Here is a 21,922-nt window from a genome sequence, read left to right on the forward strand (position 1 = left end):
AACAATGAGTGCCTCTGTTCAGTGTCGAACACACAGTATCATTTATAATTAATCACTATATTAATCCATAATTGATAGAGCTATGATACTGCTGCTTGGATGCCGTCTCGTACTGTCATCAATTCTAGATGATCTAATAGACAGAGAAGAGGAGACGGAATGTGAGATGAGCAGAATACCGTTCAAATGTAATATAAAATCCACTACCTTTACATTCACACCGCATCCTTCTCTCAAATTGAATTTGTAGCACAGAAAAATCTTCAGCGTGATCACACTGTGGTGGGTGTGTGTGTGTGTGTGTGTGTGCAGGAGAGGAGGGGTTAAGGACTGGGAGGGTATATGCAGAGGGAGCAGCAGTGGGGTAGGCTGGATTGTGATAGCGACAGATGTCTGGATCAGTGTGAGGGGCACTCCTCAGCTACAGCACCGGGGCTCAGGCTGCACCTCACAGAGCAGAGCAGGGGCGGAATCTGTGCAGCTGTCTCTCTCTCTCTCCAAAGGGGGCTTCTACCGCTATTGTGACATCCATCCGGAGCTCGCAGAAGAACCCAACAGATCTCTCTCTCCACACACACAGGTCAGTTACATCAGACTGGTTTCAACACCTTTCATTTCGTCCATTTGAATTTTATTCCGTTTGACTTCATTAAGAAGAAGTAGTACAGAAAATAATGGCAAAATGAGTAAATGAAAAAGAGAATTGAAGTAGGATTAAGTTGAAAGAAAAGATGAGGGAATGATACTTCTATGTGCTGCAGTCAATCGATTGTTCTCTCGTAATCTTTCCCAAAAGCAAATGTGTACATTTCGAGGCTATACAGTTCGATAAACACCAGGTGTAGTCTTGTCGTCTTTCACACTGCTTGTATTTGCTCCGGGAACACCGCGTCTTCACTGTGTGATCTCCCACGTAAAGGCCGAAACCATGACGGACCCCCCTCGTGGAATAAAAAAGCAAAAGCGTGGAGGAGTAAACTTGCGAAAGTGCGTGTGCCAGCTGCGCGTAAACGCGTCGCCGCGGCCAGCTGAGTCTCTCATCTATGTGCCGGCGTTTAAAAGTCAAATATAGCGACGGAAAAAGGGCTGAGAGGGAGAAGAAGGAGGAAAAAGTGGCGGCGGGGGGGCTGATATGGGGGATGGAGCCCCTCTCCAGCCTTTATCATTCAAGTGTGCATGGGCAGCAGCAGCAGCAGCAGCAGCGTGCAGTGCAGCAGGCTCATTCTGTCGCACCTATATGGCTCAGCCCACTATAGAATCACTCCCCGCTGCCAAATTACACCAAGCCGATCATTTTGTTCCCACCAGAAACCCGTAGGAATCTCGTTCTTTTGTCTAAATCGCGTCTCGTTTTTCCTGTTTTTTTTCCTCTGTCAAGATGCAAATCTGCCCACCTCGACTGTAATTAGTGTCGAAATGTCAGCGAAAGTGCGAAATTATCAGATCTCACCGTGTGGAATCTGCTTTGTCTCATATGAAGGCTGGAGTACCACCAACAAAAAAAAAAAAGATGGAATACTGTACAAAATACGATAATAAGACGACGATAAAAGGGTTAATTAGTAAGAATTCGGTTTAGAAACTGGAGTAATAGTGGTTTAGATGTAGCTGTATAGCGCATAGGATCGCCTGTTTTGCCATTGGACCTGTCAGCAGACTGTTAATGGGCGTAATGGACGTGCAGCCTATCGCAGCCCGGCGTGTGGCGCATCCCGTCTTGATTGTTCTATTGCAGCACTATGGACAGTTCCCAGTTTGTTCTCGACGCTGCCCGAGGGCAAATGGACAAAATGTATCCATGCATTTTTGATATTGTAAAAAAAAATGGTACAGAAATAATCCAATTGAATATTTTCTAACCCGGAGTGTAAACCAGAAGTGTGTGTTCAGATTAGACCATACAGTGTTCTAAGACCTCCTCTGAGACTGTAACAGGTCACTGAAGCTGTGACACCTATTTTCAGGCTCATTTTACATAAAGTTGAAGTTCCAGTTCTCTATTTTGTCACTAAAAGGAAGTCGCATTCTGTTGTAATCTCAAACTCTTCCTCTGCCACCACAGCACTGAGAACACTGTGGCCGAGAACATGCATAGAACATACGAGTCAGACTATTGTGCTTTTCTATTGATGTAGATTTCTCTGGATTTGATCTCCTCTACTCACTTTGTCTCAAATGTAAATTGCAGATGTAATAGTTTGCCTTTACTGAAGCAAATATACTGTAAGTTTACTAAATACACAGCAGAAGAACGTAACAGGGAGCTTATTAAACAAGAGATTTTCATCAGACTTGTTGAACCAGTGGAACACTATGAAACAACTACCTTTCTTAACTTTCTCACACCTCCTCCTGTGTGTATCTAACACATCCCGTGGTTTGTACATGTGTGTTTTTCTTTAACCTTCATTCTGTATCGCTTAAAGCTTGTTGTGCTGAGAGAGAACACGAGGAGGAACTGTTGTAGATGTAAATGACTAAAGGTTGAGAATAGTGCAGCGATCTGGCACAGAGCCTTATCCGACATTCCTGAGAGGGTATTGAATGCACTGCAGTCCTTAGATCTCAGTGAGCTTCCCATGCATTGTGTTTTTGTATTCGAGGAAAACTGTTCAGACTGGGCTTCTCTCAGTTCTCTCCTCTGATGGAATATGGTTTTATATTTGAAGGAACTACACTCTTACTCCCATTTGAAGGCACTTTGATGCCTCCCTGACATTAGATGGTTGTATTTCTGGTAGTTTCTATTTTATTGCAGTTGTCCTTTATTTAATGTCGTACAGGGGAAACTTTCAGAGAAGACAATGATGCTTTAAACGTCTTATTTATTATTCAACAGATCAGACTAAACAATCTTTACGAACTAAGAATCTGCTTCAAATGACTTTACCATCATTTTCTTTTTCCTAGGAGACACCATGGGAGGCAAACTGAGCAAGAAGAAGAAGGGATACGATGTCACTGACCCCAAAGAGCATAGTGATGAAACCAAAGCAGCAGCTGAGGGGGAAGTTACACTGCAGAGCTCTTCCCCACCCTCAGGAGATGAGGTGGCAGCTGAGGGAGACAAGGTGGTGTCACAGGTAGTGGAGGAAGCTGTACAGTCATCTGTGGCAGCAGTAGCTGAAGCTGCACCGGAAGTAGTAGAGGAGCCCCAACCTGCAGCCATAGAGGAATCAGCTCCAGTACCAGAGGAGCCACCTGCTGCACAAGTAGCAGAGGCTGTTTCAGTCCCAGAGCCGACACCTGAAGAACCGGCACCAAAGGAAGCTGCTCTAGAGGAGCCTGCAGCAGAAGAGCCGGTACCTGTGGCTGCAACAGAAGAACCTGTGCCAGTTGAGGTGAAACCTGAACCTGTTGCTGCACCAGAAGAGCTCCCTGCACCGGAACCTGCTGCAGCCCCAGAATGTTTGCCAGAACCAGAAGTCCAAGCAGAAGCTCCACAGGTTGTTTCTGTCAGCCCCATGGAGATGGCTGACACTAAGCCCACAGAGCCTGAGCCAGAACCCATTGCAGAGACTGTTACCGCACAAGAAGCCACTGTGGAGGGGACGGCAGTGCCTGTGGTTGTGCCTGAACCTGAGCCAGAACAAGCACCAGTACCAGAGCCGTTGCTAGAGAAAGCACCTGAGCCAGAGACGGAGCAAGTACCAGAGGCAAAACCTGAACCAGAGGCTGAACCAGAACCAGTGGCAGAACCAGAGCCAGAGGTAGAACCAGAACCAGTGGCAGTGGCAGAACCAGAGCAAGAGGAAATGGCAGTGGAAGAGCCAGAGGTAGAACCAGAACCAGAGCCAGTGGTAGAGGCAGAACCAGAGCCAGTGGCAACGGCAGTGGAAGAGCCAGTGGCAGTGGTAGATGCAGAACCACAGCCAGTGGCAATGGCAGTGGAAGAGCCAGAGGTAGAACCAGTGACAGTGACAGTGACTGAGGCAGAGCCAGTGGCAATGGCAGTGGAAGAGCCAGAGCCAGAGGCTCAACCAGAGTCAGAGGTAGAGCCAAAGGCAGAGGCAGAAGCCAAAGCAGAGGTGCAAGTGGAGCCAGAGCAGGTACCAGAGCCAGAGCAGGTACCAGAGCCAGAGCAGGTACCAGAGCCAGAGCAGGCACCAGAGGTAGAGCAGGCACCAGAGCCAGAGCAGGCACCAGAGGTAGAGCAGGCATTAGAGCCTAAGCAAGCACCAGAGGTAGAACCTGAGCCAGAGACTGTTGCAGCTGCAGTTGAGTCCGAGCCAACATTAGCTGCATCTAACTCTACAGAAAATGAGATGGTGGAAGCAGTGGAAGCAGCATCTAAGGTTTCAGAGGAGGTCCCAGCTGAAGTGCAGGCAGCAGAACCACTTGAGGCTGAAGCCCCGGCCACAGAGGAAGCAGCTGAGCCAGAGGCAGCCGAACCTGTCCCTGAGATTATCATCTCCGAGTCCGTTTCTACAGATATCACTGCTGAGTCTGAGGTGGAAGTCGAAGCTTCTGTGGCAGATGTGCCAAAACCAGAGGCCGAGGAAGAAATCAAGATGGAGAACGGAGATTCTAAGAGCCCTTGTCTTGCGGAGGATGTGGCAGAGGTAGAAGCAGCTCCTACTGTTAACGGAGAGTGCGCACAATCCAACGGTGTCACTGCCGGTACACCGACAGAGGAATGTGTAAATGGTAACGGAAAGCCTGAGGAGACACCTATCAAGCAGCAGAATGACTTTGAACTGAAAAAGAATGTGCTCCTGGGCGGGGACGAGCAGGAAGCTCCTGATGCAGTGTCTGACATGATGGAGGCTATCGGCACTGAAGTCACCCAAGCAGTTTGAACAGAAGCTGATCTTTTTCAAATTAATGTGAATTCAGTTTATTCTTCTGATGGTCCAAGAAAAGCCGTCTTAATAACACAAACACAGCTAGGCTCTCTGAATGCTAATGTTGTGGTAACTCAGGCAAATGGATGTTTTATTTTGGGTAACCAAAACAAGAAATGCAACCACTTCAGGATAGAAATGAAGAGAAAGAGCTAAATATCGAGTGTGATGGTGAAGTATAGAGTGGAGACGTGACGGACAGACAGACAGACAGGCAGACGGCAGTAACAGTACTGGACATAGCAGTGAAATTGGGCGAAAGAAATCAATCTATCCGTCTCTATGTGTGAGCCTGAGCAACGTTACACTGGGGTTTATTGGAACAGTATTCAATATTAGTATATTATCTGATTTAGACTTTCATATATCCTTTCCATTACTATATGAAAAATACATTAATGACATGTTTGGCCTTTTATAATAATGCTACCTGTGAGGAATGTTCATTTTTAATTGATGGCTTGGTGTAGAGAATTAAAGAGATTGTTATAGCCTACAGAACCCTGATCCTCTTTTCTTCTCATGCCTTCTCTCAGTCTTTCAATATCACTGTTTCAGGATTGTCTGAGACACTGGGTTCATAGTAAGATTGATATGTATTTCACCTGCAGTCTATTTATTTTACTCTAACCTATGGAACAGACTTTCTTGCTAATAAAGATGTGGATAATCATAACTGCTTGTAAGTCTTAACTAATTTCACAATTCCAAAAAATCCAACCTCATGATTGTGACTATAGTTTCAGAGGAAGCATTGACACAGCATTATTTATTGAACGCCTGGGCTCTGTGAAGCTCAGACCACTTGTTGACAGTATAAACCTGTACGGAGGTCAGATTTGAACCAATAAGAGCAACGTCCTTTAGGCCACTGTGCACATAGCTAATATTTTGGATGGTGGAACGTGGGTGACGTAGCCAACGTGTCGAAATCGCTCAAATAACGACATAACGTAGTGAAATGTGTGAATATCCTCATGTAATCACTCTCACCCTCACATCGCCGCTGAAGCTCAAAGCAACGGCTGCACACTCTGCCAACATTTCACAGATCCAAAATGGCAAGGGGAACTGGAGGGGGAGGGGCAGGAATGCTTGCAGGAGGAAGAGAAAGCGAGGAGGAGGGGAGATTTCGAGTGAAGGAGATGGTGAGGGGGGTTGGGTAGGGATGGGAGGGAGGGAGATGAATGCAAGTGCTGTGATGCAACACAGAGGAGGAGAAGAAGACGCCGTCCATGGCAAACCTCATGATCTCGCATTTGAGTTACAAAGCAGACAAATAATGTGGATTGAATGATACGGACAGCAATTGGGTCATAGTCCAACATGTATTTGATGCTTCCTTGTAGAATTTCGCCAAGTCTGCCGTTCACACCTATGTCAGAGAACAGAGTAGACGGCCTCTGTCAAGCAGGTGTTAATGCAGATACATTAGCATGGGTGAGCTAAATGGCATTTGAGCTTCTGTACATGTGTGGACACTATGTCTCTGAGGGTATGGCCTGTGTGTGTGTGTGTGTGGTGGGCAAAGGACTTGTACAGTATGGCCATCCAACCTTGAAATGACTACTGAACCGTGGGTCAGAACATGAGAGGAGATCTGATAGTGATAATGGACGGCTCCTGTGCGAGTAACTCCAGCTCTATAATAAGCCATCCAAATACCTGCTCTCTCCAGTTCCTTAAAAAAAAAAAAAAATACCCCAGCCCGCACATTTATGAAAGGAATGTTGTGCAGAGGGCTCGGGGGCCGGTAGGATGAACTTCCTGGCATGTTTTCTTCTCTCTCCGGCTGCACAGTTTTCAAAATGTCTCCCTTTTTATTCACGGGAGTCACTTACAGGCACAGGTTGATGATTATACCATTTTCTTTTAAATGTGATAGTCACATACCTAGATCTAATGACACAGCAGCCCGTATGTTGGTACAGTAACATCAGGCAGGACAAATTGCAGTAGGATGAAAGACTGGATATGTTATTGATTTGCTCCTGGAAGAAGAACACAAATTATGCAAAACAGTACTGACACAAGCCACACAGAGACACAACAGTATCTACACAAGTAAAGTCTTGTGTCAACCTCCTTGTTATTGTATTATTTGTTTTAGTGATCATCAGTGTTTGAAGTGGCGCAGCGGAACGTCGGGAGCAGATGGTGGGAGGCTGTGACATCATGTTTTTACAGTAAATCATCTTGATGTTCTGAATTAATGCGGCGATCACTTTCATCAGCCTTGTGGCCAGAGTGCAATAAATTACCAAATCTACCATCTTATGTCCTTCAGTGCCGCCTGAGCAGAGGCTGGGAAGAATCGCAATTCTGATTCTAATCAGTGTAGAGATGGTACGATAATAAACGTAAGACATTACGCGGTCATGTTTGTAATAAAGCCTGACCCCCTTAAAAATAGAATACTAAACCTCTACTTAATGAAACGTTTATATTTACTGGAAACTCGTACATATTGACAATAATAACCCTGAACTATACTGCTGTGCTGCGCAACTTTATAGATTCTGATGCTTCCATTTTGGTTTTATTTTGAAATAGCTAACAGGTGAAAGGGCATCATTATTTATAGGAATGCATTTCTGAAAAACTCAGTTAGGCAGCATTACATTGATTCAGCATTATTGATTCCCTGCTCTCCTTCACTGAATAATAGGTTTAAGGGGACAGAAAGGGAAAGGGGGAGGTTGGGGGAAGGGCAGACCAAACCGAACAGAGCTGTTATGCAATCAGCGGTAAAATGCAGTTGGTGACCCCTGGGATAAAATATTAACTTTTTGCCATTTTCCTTTTTTTTTTACTCATGTCCTAATTTTAAAACCTTTTCACAACACTGTTTCCCTCCTTTCCTTTTTTCTTCTTCTTTAAACGTAAACTCCTTTCTTTGACATGTTGTGTGTGTGTATGTGTGTGGTGTTCCTCTCTTTTGGAGCTTGATTTAAACACTGCCTTAAAGTTGCATAGTTGTGAAAGGCCAGCTGTACTGCCTGGTAACCCTAACACTATGTGCTCTATATGCAAGCTCCGGCACAAAGCTCAGCCTGTGTTCCAGTTCCCTTTTCTGCTGTGTGAATATCGGCCTTGGAGCGTTCCCTATCCCTGACTGATGCCTCTCTGAGAAGCAGAGAAAACGTGAACCAAATCCAAAGGCTATATTAGGAGGACATGTGTGAGATACTGACCTACCGGGTCAAGTTTTCAACTTTCCTTTTGGAGACGCACAGCTCTATAAATGATTGCTTATGTCTTTTTAACTCACTCGTTCTTGCACATAAAGTGTTGTAATGGTTGATCTATTGTCGTTGTCTGTCAGGGGGCGTAAATGCACAGAAACAGGAGAGTGAGAAGCGGAGCAATAAAGAACAGGAAGGTAAACCAATATCTGACTGAACATCCCCATAACACTGCACCAGCGTACATGAATAGTTGTATAACACTCAGCATGTTTACGTCTTTCAGTACTGAAAACCAAATCATTTTCACAGTTTGTTGTTGTGAGGAGATCTGGAGAATTGCCTGGTTGCAACACAAGTGTTTCCCTATGTAAAGGCCTGTGTCCTTCTGGCAAGATGTCCTTCAGACAACAAAAAGGACAATGTGAGGGAAGACTGCCTAGACTGCTGATACAACGTCTGATACAGAGTCCGTCCTTCGCCTTGTCTGCTCAGCTGCTGGGGGAGACAATAAGAGACAGGCACCCAAATTATCCAACCGACAATTGGTAACTATTTATTAATCCAGAAAGAGGGTGTGAGAGCAGAATGACAGTCTTCCCTTTAGCTTTCTCCCCTCCCACACACACACACACACACACACACACACTCTCACACACACTGACGTCAAAATGCTTTTATTATGATGGCTGTGAGACTTCCTCTCTTTCGCTTTATGTTCAGTCAGGAAAAGATTCTGACATGCTGATAGAGCAGAAGAGGGGTGTTTCTATGAATCCGCCCCCCCACCTCTCTCTCTCTCTCTCTCTCTCTCTCTCTCTCTCTCTCTCTCTCTCCCTCTTTCTCACTTTCTCTTGCATACATTATCTGAATTACTGTCTGCTCTCTTCTCTACTGTCTCTACTGTGAATCTTTTTAGCCTCTTTATCGCTCTCTCTTTCTTGTTCTGGCTCAGGTTTTTGGCCCCCAACCCCCCAACCCCATCCATCTGGATGCGTGCACTAATGCTGTCATTGTATCGGGGCGAGCAGAAGCCTATTAGACGGGTCTTGGTGGTAGTAAGAATCAATATTGATCCACAGGGTTAGCCTAATGGACACTGAGAACAGCAGTGATTCCCCTTTGTCTGTTCAAAGATCCCATCACCCATAACTCCTTACACATGCGCACTCTTTCTCTCTTTCCCCATACACACACATACACATACACACACACAGGCAGATACACATGTGCACAACAAAGATACTGCTCCCCATTCTGCCTCACTCTGCTGATGCAGCTGCCGAGCTGAGTGAGCACTTTACAGATGGCCACTTTCACTCTGTGCCCTGCGTGTGTTCGTCTGTGTATTGATGTGTATGTGTGCAAGGGGTTAATGCGGACATTTTTGTCTGTTTAAACACAAACGGGTCTGTGGATACTCAGCCTTAGCTATGTGTGTTTACTCCAAAAAAAAGAGAGAGGGATAGAGAGACCGACTGACTGAGGAATGGAGATGCGAAGAGACGGAGAGAGAGAGGACAGAGAGAGGCAGACAGCGAGAGAGAGGACAGAGAGAGAGAGAACGACAGAGGGAGAGAGGCAGAGAGAGAGAGAGAGAGAGAGAGAGAGAGAGAGAGGGAGAGAGAGACAGAGAGGGGGGAGAGAGAGGGAGAGGGAGAGAGAGAGATACACAGAGACACAGAGAGAGAGAGACACACAGGGAGAGAGGCAGAGAAAGAGAGATGCTATTAAGTCAAGAACACCCAGAACCTGCAATGGCAGTTTCACTTTGAGTCGACACTCTCTTTATGTCTCCATTAATACACACGCACACACACGCGCGCACACACACACACACACAGTATAACAAGTATTAATATTAAATAGAACTGATATGATATGAGAAAATGGTCCTCTCCATTTTCATTTTGGCTCAAACATCGACTCTCCTGTTGTCTCAGCAGCTTCAATGTCAAAGGGAGCTGCAGGGGTTTGGCCATAAGAGAGTCGAGTCAGCAGCAAGATTCAAACTTAACTATTTGGTCACTTCCTGTCTACCTTTTGTTTTTGAGTGTAGTTCAACACTAAACCCGTGAGCACACACACACACACACACACACACACACACACACACACACACGCAGTCATTATTTACACAAAGTTGCACAAATGTTCTCAGTCAAGCTCACAACAAAGAAACAATCAACAGACAAAGCTGCACACCAAGCAATTATAATCTCACACACTCTATTACCTCAGGTAAAAGTAAAAGAATTCGGGGGGGGGGCAAAGGCAGTGTGTACATACAGTGTGTGTTTTAGATTAGAGTCAGAAACTCCTTCTGTGTGCAGTCACCTTCATCAAGCCTCCAGGCCAAGAAAACATTGAGTGAAAAGTTCATTCCTCTCCAATAGGTACACTCCGGTGTGTTTGCTTTAGTTTGAGATGATATTGAAAGGATGACATATAAGTACAGCGTGTGCAAAGCAGCACGCTAATATCCAGCTAAGGGAGCGGCTACACTGTGGTTTCCCTTACTGAGCCAGTCACCTTTAACACTTTGCACCATTAAGCCACAATAACTTATGCTAAACTTGGCAAAGTGCAGAACACATTACATCTTTACTGCATTTCCTGTTGTTTTTCCTAAATGGAAAATGTGCAGGAAGCTGTGGAATGTTGTCATTGAATTGCTATTGTTGAAGATGTATGATCTTTTGACAGTTTACATTCAAAACCAAACCTTATATAACCTTATAATACTTCACAGTGATTATTTACAGCACTATGGCCATGACAGGGTTGGGGTTAGATTAGATCTTTGCATTTAGCTTCTGGTATCATGGTATAGCATTAATTTTAATTAATAAACACACAAAACAGCGAGCGCACAAGTAGACATGAAAGTGTGAATGTGTGCAGCAAAGGGCACCGGGGCTGCGGAGGCGTGTCCATTTGTGAGAGATGACCTTGGCTGTGCCGCTGATGACTGAGCTAAATCAAAGCTGCCGCTTGTTTAAGACAGCCACACACACCCGCTGCTGGCATGGCCCCCGGTGAATTATTTATACAGGAGATGAAATGACCTCTGGAACTTTGAAGACGACGGGGGACAGGGCAAGGACAAAAGGGACACGGGAAAAGGTGGGGGTGGCCTCAAGAAAGTTGTAGAGACAACAAAGGGTTATCTGTTAGTACACACGTGACCCAAAGGAGGGAGAGAGAGGGAGAGAGAGAGAGAGAGAGAGAGAGAGAGAGAGAGAGAGAGAGAGGGGAGAGAGAAACTGACAGGCCACTCTCAGGAGTAGCTTGCAGGGGTGTATGTCAACTTGTCAGAGCAACAACTCACTATCTGTGTGTGTGTGTGTGTGTGTGTGTGTGTGTGTGTGTGTGTGTGTGTGTGTGTGTGTGTGTGTGTGTGTGTGTGTGTGTGTTGTGTGGAACATAAACAAGAAAAAGCAGCTGTCTTCTTACAATCAGAGCAGTCCACTCTGATCACATCCACCTGAAAGCTATTCAAGCAGGGCTGTTGTATAGGTGACACACACATCCTCTCACATGCACACACACGTCCTACAGGAATGACTGAATAAAATGTAATGTATGGTCGTTATTGTGGAATAGAGGCTGTGTGTGTACGTGTGTGTGTTTTCAGGTAGTGATCAGTAGGAGTGCAGAGTATTGTGCATGTTGTGTAAATTCAACACTGATAAGGTAAATGACAGTTTGCAGAACTGAATTTCCCCCTAGTTTTTGTTTATTCATGCGTCCCTTTCCTCTCCGTGTGAACCATCCGAATGAGCGATTGCTTGTCAGAGTGGCCGGCTTATCAGCTGTTTGGTTGACCTGGCTGGGTGAGTCAAAGACTGCTGGCTTAGTGGTGTTTACCAGAGATAGTTGCTCAATAGTTTAAGTTATTAGTCAGTGGTTCTCAGTCCTGGTTCTTGAATACCGCATCACTCCATATTTCTCGGTATCTCCCTGAGAAGATCTGGGGCCTCCCAGCTCTTGATATCTGTGTGTGATGTGATTGAGCCAATCTGGTATGTATGTAGGAGGACCAGGTTGAGAGCCACTCGTCCAAGTCAACACAATACCAGAAACTCACTTCAGAATGGTCCTAAATTAATACTAAGGTTAATACAAGTCAGTCATTATGGGAATTTTAAGTAGCGAGTACAAAGGTCAGGTGCTGTGGAAGGAAGGTTTGCGCCGTAGTCCAACATTACATAGAAGCGAGCTGACACGGGACTGTCTGACTGGAATGGCAGCTTGAAATGCTTACTTACACAATACACTCACGCACCCATGCATGCACACACAAAAAATGTACAGGTTTAGCACGTCTGTATATGTATAAACACAGTTAACAGTTTACATACGATATGCACACGCCCGCACACTCGCTCTCACATACACACTAGTACTCCATGTAATACTTGTGTGTGTGTATGAAGTCACATGGTTGTTCAGTAGCAGGGCACTGTGAAGAGCAGAGCGGACAGAGGTCTGAGGACTGGCAGCCAGTTGGAAATAGCAGCCCTAAGCATGTGTCACCTACAGTACAGCTTCTGAAGGAACATGGACAGTGAGGACAGATGATTAGTGCGTACTGGACAGGAACAGGGCCCTGATTCTGATCAAGCTTGGGTCAGATTTAGGTTGAATAGAGTAAAGAAACAAAGTGTGATGTTTCTCTTAATCTCATAAAATCAAGGTAATTAATTTCCTAACCCAGATGTTAGAGGATAGAGGAAGATATTGCCGACTGCATAAATGAACTCAAACATGGCATTACATCAGCTGTAGCGTGTCTTTCGTGTTCTTTTTGTTTTGGCTTGTCAGCATTTGTTTAACTATAGACGGCTCTAAACTGCTGTGGCAGGTCCTCATCCTGGCTTTTCACTTCCACTTATGTCAACAGAAGAGAGAGAGGAGAGAGAGAGAGAGACAAGGAGAGGATTTCTATTCATTAGTGACAAATAAGCATTTATACTCTAATAAAACTATTAACAGTTTCTGCATTTTTGGAAAATAACATGTTTACCACCATAACTATAAACAAGCACATTGTGTTTTTTCTCATGGGAAACAATGGTGGTGTGTTCAGTAACACTGGCACTCCTTTCTCCATATGAACATGCCATGTTAAGGCAATTTCCAACAGATGACCATATAAACCATTCAATGACTTTCTTGCTTACTACAGATGAACATGTGTATGGCTCATTTTATTAAGAGTCCATGGAGTTTTGTTTCTGAGAACGAGACAGACAAGACTCATGAAAATGGAATTTGTACATCTTGGATGCACAGCACACACAAACACACATGTAAACATGTAGCACATAATGTGAACCTGGAATTGCTTGATAGAATTATTTAGTAACACATGTTGTAGATGGACTCAGGCACCTTTGCTTGCAAAATTAAGAAGTATATAAGCTTCAAATCAACAGGAGGAACCGACTGAACCGGGAACAACAGGCACTTTTGACCTTTGCACACTGCGTCTCCAACACATATATACTGTTTTGATGTTTATACCAACACAAACCCCAATTCTGGAAAAAGTGGAGACAGTGTGTAAAGTGCAAATAAAAACAAAAAGAAGTGATTTGAAAATGATCTTTCAACAATGCTTTTAATTTAAAAACAGTACCAATACAAGGTAATTGATGTTTTAAATAATCAACTTGATTGGTTAAATTCTAAATTTGATGCCTGCAACATAAAAAAAAAACACTTTTCTGTCATGATCTGTGTTTGGTTTTCGTTTCATTTCCTGTATTATTTTGTAATCACCTCCCTTTTTCCTGTTACTTTACTTCCTGCCCTTGTATTCCTCGATTGTCTGCTCATTGGTTTCACCTGTCTGATTATTTTCTTTCTGTTGGCGTCTCCCTCACCTCCTGTCACGTCTCTGTCCTCTAATCATTGCTGCTAAAGCAGTTTAACTCAAATCGGTGAACCTGGAGCCATCCTCCTCGTAAACGGCTCAGCCTGTCATGGATGCTCACTTGATACTCAGTCATGATTGCGTCACCTGTTAGGTATTAACCTGTTTACCTTTGGAACATTACGCAACATTCCTAGTCTCACATTGGCCCCAGTGCGTGTTTGAGAGCATGTGTGTCTGCGAAAGGGAAACTGAAGTGAAGGCAGGGGGACAAAAGAACTGAAACTGGCCCCAGAAAGTGTGGGGTGGGGTGTGTGTTCGGTGTGTGTGTGTGTGTGTGTGTAGGGGTGCAGCTCATTGTGTTGGAGAAACAAGGACTTCAAAATGGCCCCTCCTTCTTGTGCACTTGTAGAGAATCACTGGGCGGGGGCCGAGGACCTCCTTCTGCCCCTGACCCCCTGTGTGCATCACTGAATCCTTTAACTCTGTCATAGATTCTCCTCCACACACACACACACACACACACACACACACACACACACAGACACACACGGCCCTCTGCCTCCTCCCCCCACAATGCCCCTGGCCCACAGCATTGCCATATGTCCACTACACAGTCTCTGGCAGCTTGTCCCTGCTTTGTACTCAGCGCTCACACTCCATCCTACTGTAACTGTGAGAAAGGGACGTATATGACTGGCAGGCCACCACCAAAACCCCTCACCTCAGGCTCTGATGGGAGATGGTGAGGAGCCCAGTGCTGTTTCCGTATTCATCCTAGATACTGTATAACCAGGCGAGATCTGATGTAACATGTACTCAGTAGAGATACTCAGAGATATGAGGAGGGCAGCATTGGAGTGACTCAGCACAGTTGTGACCCAGATCCATGACGGCCAGTTTCTGATGGAGACGTGTCCACCAAAGCTGCCAACATCCTGTTATCATCACTCTAAAGCATAAGTGACATTCAGATGCTGGGAAGAAACAGCTTCCCCGCCGCTACTTAGCAAAAAAAGCCAACTCAGCTCCAGCCCAGGGGAGGTCGGAGGAGGGAGAGTGTGAGGAGGAGAGTGAGCTGTACTCTGTGTGTTCCTTTAAATAAGAAGCTGGCTACCTCCTGGGAAGGTTCCCAATAAGTTTCGCTCTAAAAAAAATAACAGAGGGTTATCCTTCATAAATGTGCTGTACAGCCACAGTTCAAGCTGTCTGCCTTCGTCCTGACCTCTGCTGCACTGCATATTGAACACAGAGGCTTAGGGAGCATGATAAGATTATGTGTGCCTGTGCAAAAAAAGAGCATTATATAGCAACAATATGAAAGTCAGAGGCATCATTCTCTCAACGCACCAAGGGCGCAGGGGCGCAATGTTTTTGGGGTGCAAAATGATTCAAATCCTGCACAGCTGATGCGACACACAAAACCAGTTGAAGTCTTTGGGCAGAGATTTAAGTCAGGGGGGGGGAAATCAGGTGATTTAGGTGAACGGTGAACGGGTTCAGAGTCAGAGTCATTAGAACAAGAAGCAGTGCACACAGTGAATTTTACTCCAGGTCGTCTGCTTTGTCCATTTTGTAGGATTCTCATACAGATGGATCCCTCAGGAACTAGTAAGCAGTGGACATCAAACATACGCAAATATCAGATTTATTAGTACGTGTAAGAAGACCTGAAATTCATGGAGAAGGCTCATAACTTATCAGTCAACCCTCCTATATGTTCTTTAAGCTCTCTCTAAAACCATCCTGATATGGGATTAGAGCTGGTTAACCTGCTTAGCTGTTCATAAGATCTTAATGTAACAATCTCCATAAACAATGTCCCATTGTCCTCAGGAGTACACACAGCCTGTTGCACAACATGGAATGTAACACACTCCTTTGAGATGTGGCGTCCTGTGTCGTTCTTCAAAGCATGCCTTGCACGGGGGAGGGGAGGGGGAGGGGGGAGAGAGAGAGAACGGGGCAGAGATTGTTGGGGAATATTGCTTGACGTTGGTTGACTTAAATATTATGACTCTCCAATGCTCTCAAGTGGCCTCTTTTCTTTATAACCAAAGCTTTCCCAGAGATTTCCTTACAAGGGCAGAGTTCAAAGTAAACTGGAGAGATTCTCTGGCTGATTGTACCCTAACAGTGTGACTGGGTGAGTGGTTACTCAGGCTCGGATTTTACAAAGTAGCTGTGGGCAAATACTGATGAAAAATCTGCTTTTGTTCCAGCGGATTAGTGAAATTAACAAAGCTCACAGCAGTGCTTGAACATAGTTTTCAACCCTGGGAGAGAGAGGGAGAGGGAGAGAGGGAGAGAGAGAGAGAGAGAGAGAGAGAGAGAGAGAGAATTTAGTTGTCTGCCGTCTTGCTTTCACCTATTCATAAAGCAAGAGCAAGGGACAAATAGATCTAAATTCATTTATTCATTTTAACTTGAGTGCAGCTGTGTGTGTGCATGTGCGTGTGTGTGTGTGTGTGTGTGTGTGCCTGTGTGTGTGTGTGTGTGTGTGTGTGTGTGTGTGTGTGTGTGTGTTAATATTCTCCATCTTCTCTTGCACTCTGCCAGGCTCCAGTCTGGATGAAAAGTCAAAGAGGAAAACAAAACACTCTGCTTTTATCCAATTGCGCCACACGCCCCCTGCTGTCTTACAAAGGGAAAAGAATCTCCATATTTGTTACAATCCCCTGTTGAGGTTATCTCCCCTCCCCAAACCAGTCTCTCTCTCTTCTCTCTCTCTCTCTCTCTCTCTCTCTCTCTCTCTCTCTCTCTCTCTCTCTCTCTCTCTCTCTCTCTCTCTCTCTCTCTCTCTCTCGCCCCTCCTCCACTCAGGAACACTGCTGTGTTATGGGCCTGTGTGGTTTAATACCAGCAGCAGCATCTCCCAGCCTGCTGACACATGCAAAGCACACATTCACCAACGTGCACAGTACATCCTGCATCCACCTCCACATGTGGGCACATATTCACATGCATACATTCACATACACAAACACGGGCCACACACCGCAGAGCAAATATTTATGTTCAGACTGCTATATGCTCTTAAACAGGCACGGTGCACTCCCCTCACAAGCTGCTTAGTCTCAAGGCAAAGGGAAAGGTGTGTTTGGTGTGAGTGTGCGGCAGACAGAGATGGTTCAGAGCATGATCAACACCAGCGTCCATGTTTGTGGAAAACCCATATAAAGCTACATCAGACCTGCCAGTGTAATTACAGGCAGGAATCTGAAGAATGCGGTGATCTGAACGGGGCCTGACACCACGTATTGGGCCCCAGCAGCTGATTTACCCACAAGCAGAGTGTGTGGGTGTCATTTTGAACACGGTGTGGTGATGTCATTTGTTATGAATTAGTGATCAGTCCATTTATTCAGTGATAAGTATGTTGACAGCTATTTTAACAAGTCTCTCACTTGCCTTTAAAGCCAAAATATGAATGTCGTTTGACTCCTTGACCTTGAAATCCTCGCCATAGTAACCTGGATGATGGCTCAGTAACGGCCAAATGGATGGATGGAGCTCTGTAACTACTGAACCAGCTAAATCCCAACTACACGGCGGTGGTAGTTGCATATTTGAGGCACCCAGCTATCCATGGATAAATAAAGCTGTTTATAAAAATGGAGCGCAGATCTTAGTGATCTAGATCCAGATCCGACACTGGCGAGAGTTTTCGTTGAAATAATGGCTGTACAGTCTTCAGACTCTGCTATCATCTAGTGGTAACCTAGCATTAACACAGGTCAAGCTATCTGAATGGTTGTCTATGGTTTGTTGTTGGCTGTTATGGACCTTATCAAACTTTACTTAAAACATTTTTGTGACATCATGTGTATTATTCAGTGGTGTCCATGAGGTACAAGAAGACGTTAACAAGTTTAAAATAATTCCTGCTTGGACTCCTGGAGCTGGACCGTAAAGTAACTCTGCCATTGCCCCACCCTTACACCATGTTTCATCAAATTGACTCAGAACTTACTTACAAACTGACTGGAGTGAAAACAGAACCCCCCCTGGGCAGACCATTACTTTCCCTCCTATCATTAATGACACATTCCTGTAGGATGCTGCAGCTTGTTATAAAGCAGAGACCCACACTGCAACAGTTCTATCCCACTAAAAACACGACTGTGGCCTCTTCTCCTGTCCCCGCTGCACTCTGGAGCTCCTGAGTCTGTGTATGTATGTTGGTTCTGTTGGTTTCCATTCGCAGCTCTGGTTGTCTTGTGCTTTGTTTCACATTGAGCAGCAAGAGGCCATACCACTTATCTGTGGAATTCACCCTGAACATCTCCCCTTCATAAACACTGCCCTGTGGAGCACGTCTCATTCACTCTCTCTCTCTCTCTGTCAGACACACACACACACACACACACACACACACACACACACTGGGCTCTCACAAGTTTGCTTTAATAGTAGGAGAAACAAAGCTCATACAAGAGGGGCCTATAACTAAAACAATGTCCATCATGGAAAATCAAGCCCAAACCACCTGGAACCTCTGTGGACGGCTCACATTGCTGACATAGTTTTCTTTCTCTGTGTTTTGAATGCCGCGGCTTCACAAACAGGTGGTCCTCATTAAGGCCCGTCCCAAGAAATGAGTCAAGAGGCAGAGTAACACATGCATGCCTGCTTATGGTGTGTGTGTGTGTGATTTGAGTTGGTGTGAAGCTGAGTTACTTTCCTCTACTGCACCATTGACCAACGCGGCCGTTCTCTCTCACCGTGACACGTTTATCTTTAGTTCCATGCAAACTGACAGCGAGCCGTCTCTTAAGGCCGATCTGTATCTGACAGACGCATAAAACACACACACACACACACGCAGACATGCCGCTGGAGCAGAAGGTTTTGTTTTTCTTCACAATGAAATTCCAGCCCGCCTTTTGCTGACTGATCCGGGCGATGAAAATGCCAGAGAACGGTGACAAGAGATAAGAATGGCACCTAGAGAATGTTCTCCAGAGCGTGTTTGTGTAGTTAATGATATGCTAGGAGTGAGCAAACACACACACACTCACATACGTATGTACAGACTTGTCTACACTAGAAGATAGAGAAAAAGATGAAGATACATCAAAGCAAATCAACCAGTCTTTGTAAAATCTCATGTGGAAGAAACACATTTATCAGTCTGTGTATTTTAGAGTTGTGCGGCCGATATCCTGCAGCTGTTTGTGTGCTGAGAGAAGCCAACTGTGTCTGGTGCTCGTCTACCGTGCGTGCGTGTGTGCGAGCCACCCTGTGTATTTTGTCCATCCACGGATGTGCGTGTGTGTGTGTGAGTTTGTAGGGTGTAATGTGACACCCGGGTCTCACAGGGGGGAACCTAGACTTTGACCCCATCTGGAGAGCCTGGCGAACAGACTCTCCAAAGGCCTGGCTGCTAATGGAACACAAATCCAGATGACGAGATGGCAGATAAGTACAGACACTAAGCCAATTAACCTCCATCAAAGAAACCTAGCATGACTGACTGACTGGTGTGAGAGAAGGAGAAACCTAAAGACTTGGAACTGAAATTGTAGAAACGTTAAGAGGAGTTCTCACAGTCTATTAAGATATTAAAAGAGCATGATGTTTTGATTACAGTGAGATGAGAAACCTCTAACACATTAACAGTTCACAGATGTGTAATTTGTTGCTGACGTCTTCAAACCACAGTCGCAGCCTGAACGCTTCTGATCCATCCATAGGCTGAGTTTGTTATTATAGACACATCCCTTCCTCTCTCTTCCTTATGTGCTTGTGGGTGGTGTGTGTGTGCACACTATATATATGTAAACACTGAAGAAATCATCTCTATATCCTCTCATCTTTGCGTCAATAGGTTACCAGCTGTCCTATGCCACTGTTTGCGACACGGACTCATTAACAATGCATCTGGAACGTATAGAACCATTAGCGCCTGGAAGCCAGAGGGAGCTCCACCCTAACAGAGTGTACAGTATGGATCACAGCTCCTATAGACGAGCTGTGACATGCTGAATCATTTGTTTCTTGATTTCAAATCAGGAGAGCGGCGGACCAACAGTAATGTTCCCCTCTACCTAACATCAGTGTTGAGTCTGTCTTAGTGAGGAGGAGACCTGAAGGAATTATTCCACACACGCCTTTGTGTATTGCACATATGTATGCATTCCTCGGCAACAGCTTCATCTATTAACAGGAAGAAGTGTGAGGGCCTCAGCAGACCCGCGAGAGGTTTATGTATGCCGGCCTCCTGCAGTCTCCCAGCAAACACACTGGATTCTCTGCGCTGAAAGACCGGTTTTAATTCAGCGTGGGCCTCTCGAGGAGGTGAGGGGTGAACCAGCTGGACCTCTGCCAGGTATGTCTCATACATACTGTAGGTCCAGAGCAGCCCATCAGATGCTATCACCCTCCAGCTATTCACGTCCTCTCCTTTCCCTTAGCAGAAGCGTCGCCGAGCGGCCGTGTTGGCAATGTGGTCCCTTCTGCAGTCAGCGCTACCGATTCTGAGATTGATTTGAGCTTTAACGACCAGCCCCTCCCCCAGACTCCAAACACACAAACAGGCACGCACACTTATCCACTGTAAGGCCTCCCCTGTGGCTTTAAGATAGAAGAATTACAAGCTGAGCCTGGAAGCAGCTAACGTCTTGATAACGCATGCTTGCAACAGACGAGGCACACGACAGATGCAGCAGCAGTAAAATGCTAAATTATCATCTGGTTGGGAGATAAATAAACTGATAATAGAATTTTTGCCTCTTAAACCACTTTGCTGCTTTTTGAAAGGGTGCAAGCAATCAAACTCAAGGGTTAAATTTTAGCACAAGAGTAATGGATTCGTCCTCTGTGTATGTGTGTGTGTGTGTGTGTGTGTGTGTGTGTGTGTGTAGTGCAAGTGTTCCCTGTAAGGCCTGACATGGATGTAGGTGTGGTCCTCCATATTAATGAAGGCAAGCTGCTCTCCCCTGTAGTCATGTGAAAGCCATGAGGCTGCCTGAGCCGAGAGCAGTGAGGTGCATGTAGCATGACAGCGTAAAAAGATAATAAGACAAGATAATAAGACAGAAAGGGTTCAATAATATCAATAACAACAGAATGGATCAGTTTGAAAGGAATCAATCATTCAGTATCATTCAGTAGACCTTTTGTCATTGTGGCCTGAAGCTGAAAGGGAAGGAGAGAAAAGAGTTAAAAGAAAGAGATGAGAAAACGTTTGATTAAGTGATTCTATCCTGCGGTTCCGAGTAGAAAATGGCAACCACATGCCGGACCTGCTGCACGCCTGGAACATGATGCATGCTTAGACGCTGCTGCTGCTGCCCAATTACATAATACTGGAGCAAAGCGCCCTTTGCCCTTTGAGCGCTTTCCTCATCACCTTCAATGAAAGCTTTCATGCTGCTGGCTCTCTTTGCCTTGGTGAAGGCTGTGTGGAGCAGTGTGGCTGTGTGGAGCAGTGTGGCTGTGAGCGAACACAGGCTGAGGAAGGGAGATGCAGGAAAATCCACAGGGTGTCAAAAAACAAAACTGCTTATCGAATGTTTATGTAAAATCTAATAGGAAAGCATGAATCAGACCATCAGGTGATCAAAAATCGTGACTTCTACCTCCTGTCCACCACAGTAAATAGATAATGCACAAGCTTTAGTACGTCAAGATTGGGTTTCTTTTACTAACATTAATTCAGAGTTGAGCTTGACTTTTTGAAACAGAAACTAATTGTACCTAAAATAATCTGGTGCATCAGACAGAAGTCACCTTGGCCTGTTGGTTCCCTTTGTTATCTCATCCACCTGAAGGCCACTAAAGCACTAAAGGGCGATGGCGAGACACCCAAACTACTGTCACAATGACCATTACACACAGCCCAGTGAAGTGTGATGAGCACCAAAGAACCAAGGCCATGTTTGTGTGTTTGGAATTAATTGTACATGTAAGGATGTTGATACAGCTGCATATGCACTGGCTGGAGACACACACACACACTGGTTTGTGGCTGGTGCACTGTGACCTCGTGCCCCTTATGCACTGTTTTC

The 21,922-nt window shown here is 45.2% G+C and overlaps 1 protein-coding gene across 3 annotated transcripts; it reads left to right on the top strand.

Annotated features, from left to right (window-relative positions):
* Positions 1–361: 361 nt before the first annotated feature.
* LOC143004917 (uncharacterized) lies at positions 362–5,520 on the top strand. 3 transcript variants are annotated; one of them, XM_076156095.1, is made up of 3 exons: positions 362–580; positions 2,911–4,112; positions 4,155–5,520. In XM_076156095.1, the coding sequence occupies exons 2-3, from the start codon at positions 2,919–2,921 to the stop codon at positions 4,797–4,799; spliced, it is 1,839 nt and encodes a 612-aa protein (XP_076012210.1). In that variant the 5' UTR covers positions 362–580; positions 2,911–2,918; the 3' UTR covers positions 4,800–5,520. The 3 variants fall into 3 exon arrangements, with proteins under 3 accessions (XP_076012210.1, XP_076012211.1, XP_076012209.1); XM_076156096.1 differs by having other exon boundaries at positions 2,911–4,034; positions 4,083–5,520; XM_076156094.1 differs by having other exon boundaries at positions 2,911–5,520.
* The last annotated feature ends 16,402 nt before the right edge of the window (positions 5,521–21,922 follow it).

Source organism: Genypterus blacodes, unplaced genomic scaffold (genome assembly GCF_046128005.1).
Source record: "Genypterus blacodes isolate CSIRO-AG114 ecotype Tasmania unplaced genomic scaffold, CSIRO-AGI_Gbla_v1 ptg000067l_1, whole genome shotgun sequence".
Taxonomy (NCBI): Eukaryota; Metazoa; Chordata; class Actinopteri; order Ophidiiformes; family Ophidiidae; genus Genypterus; species Genypterus blacodes.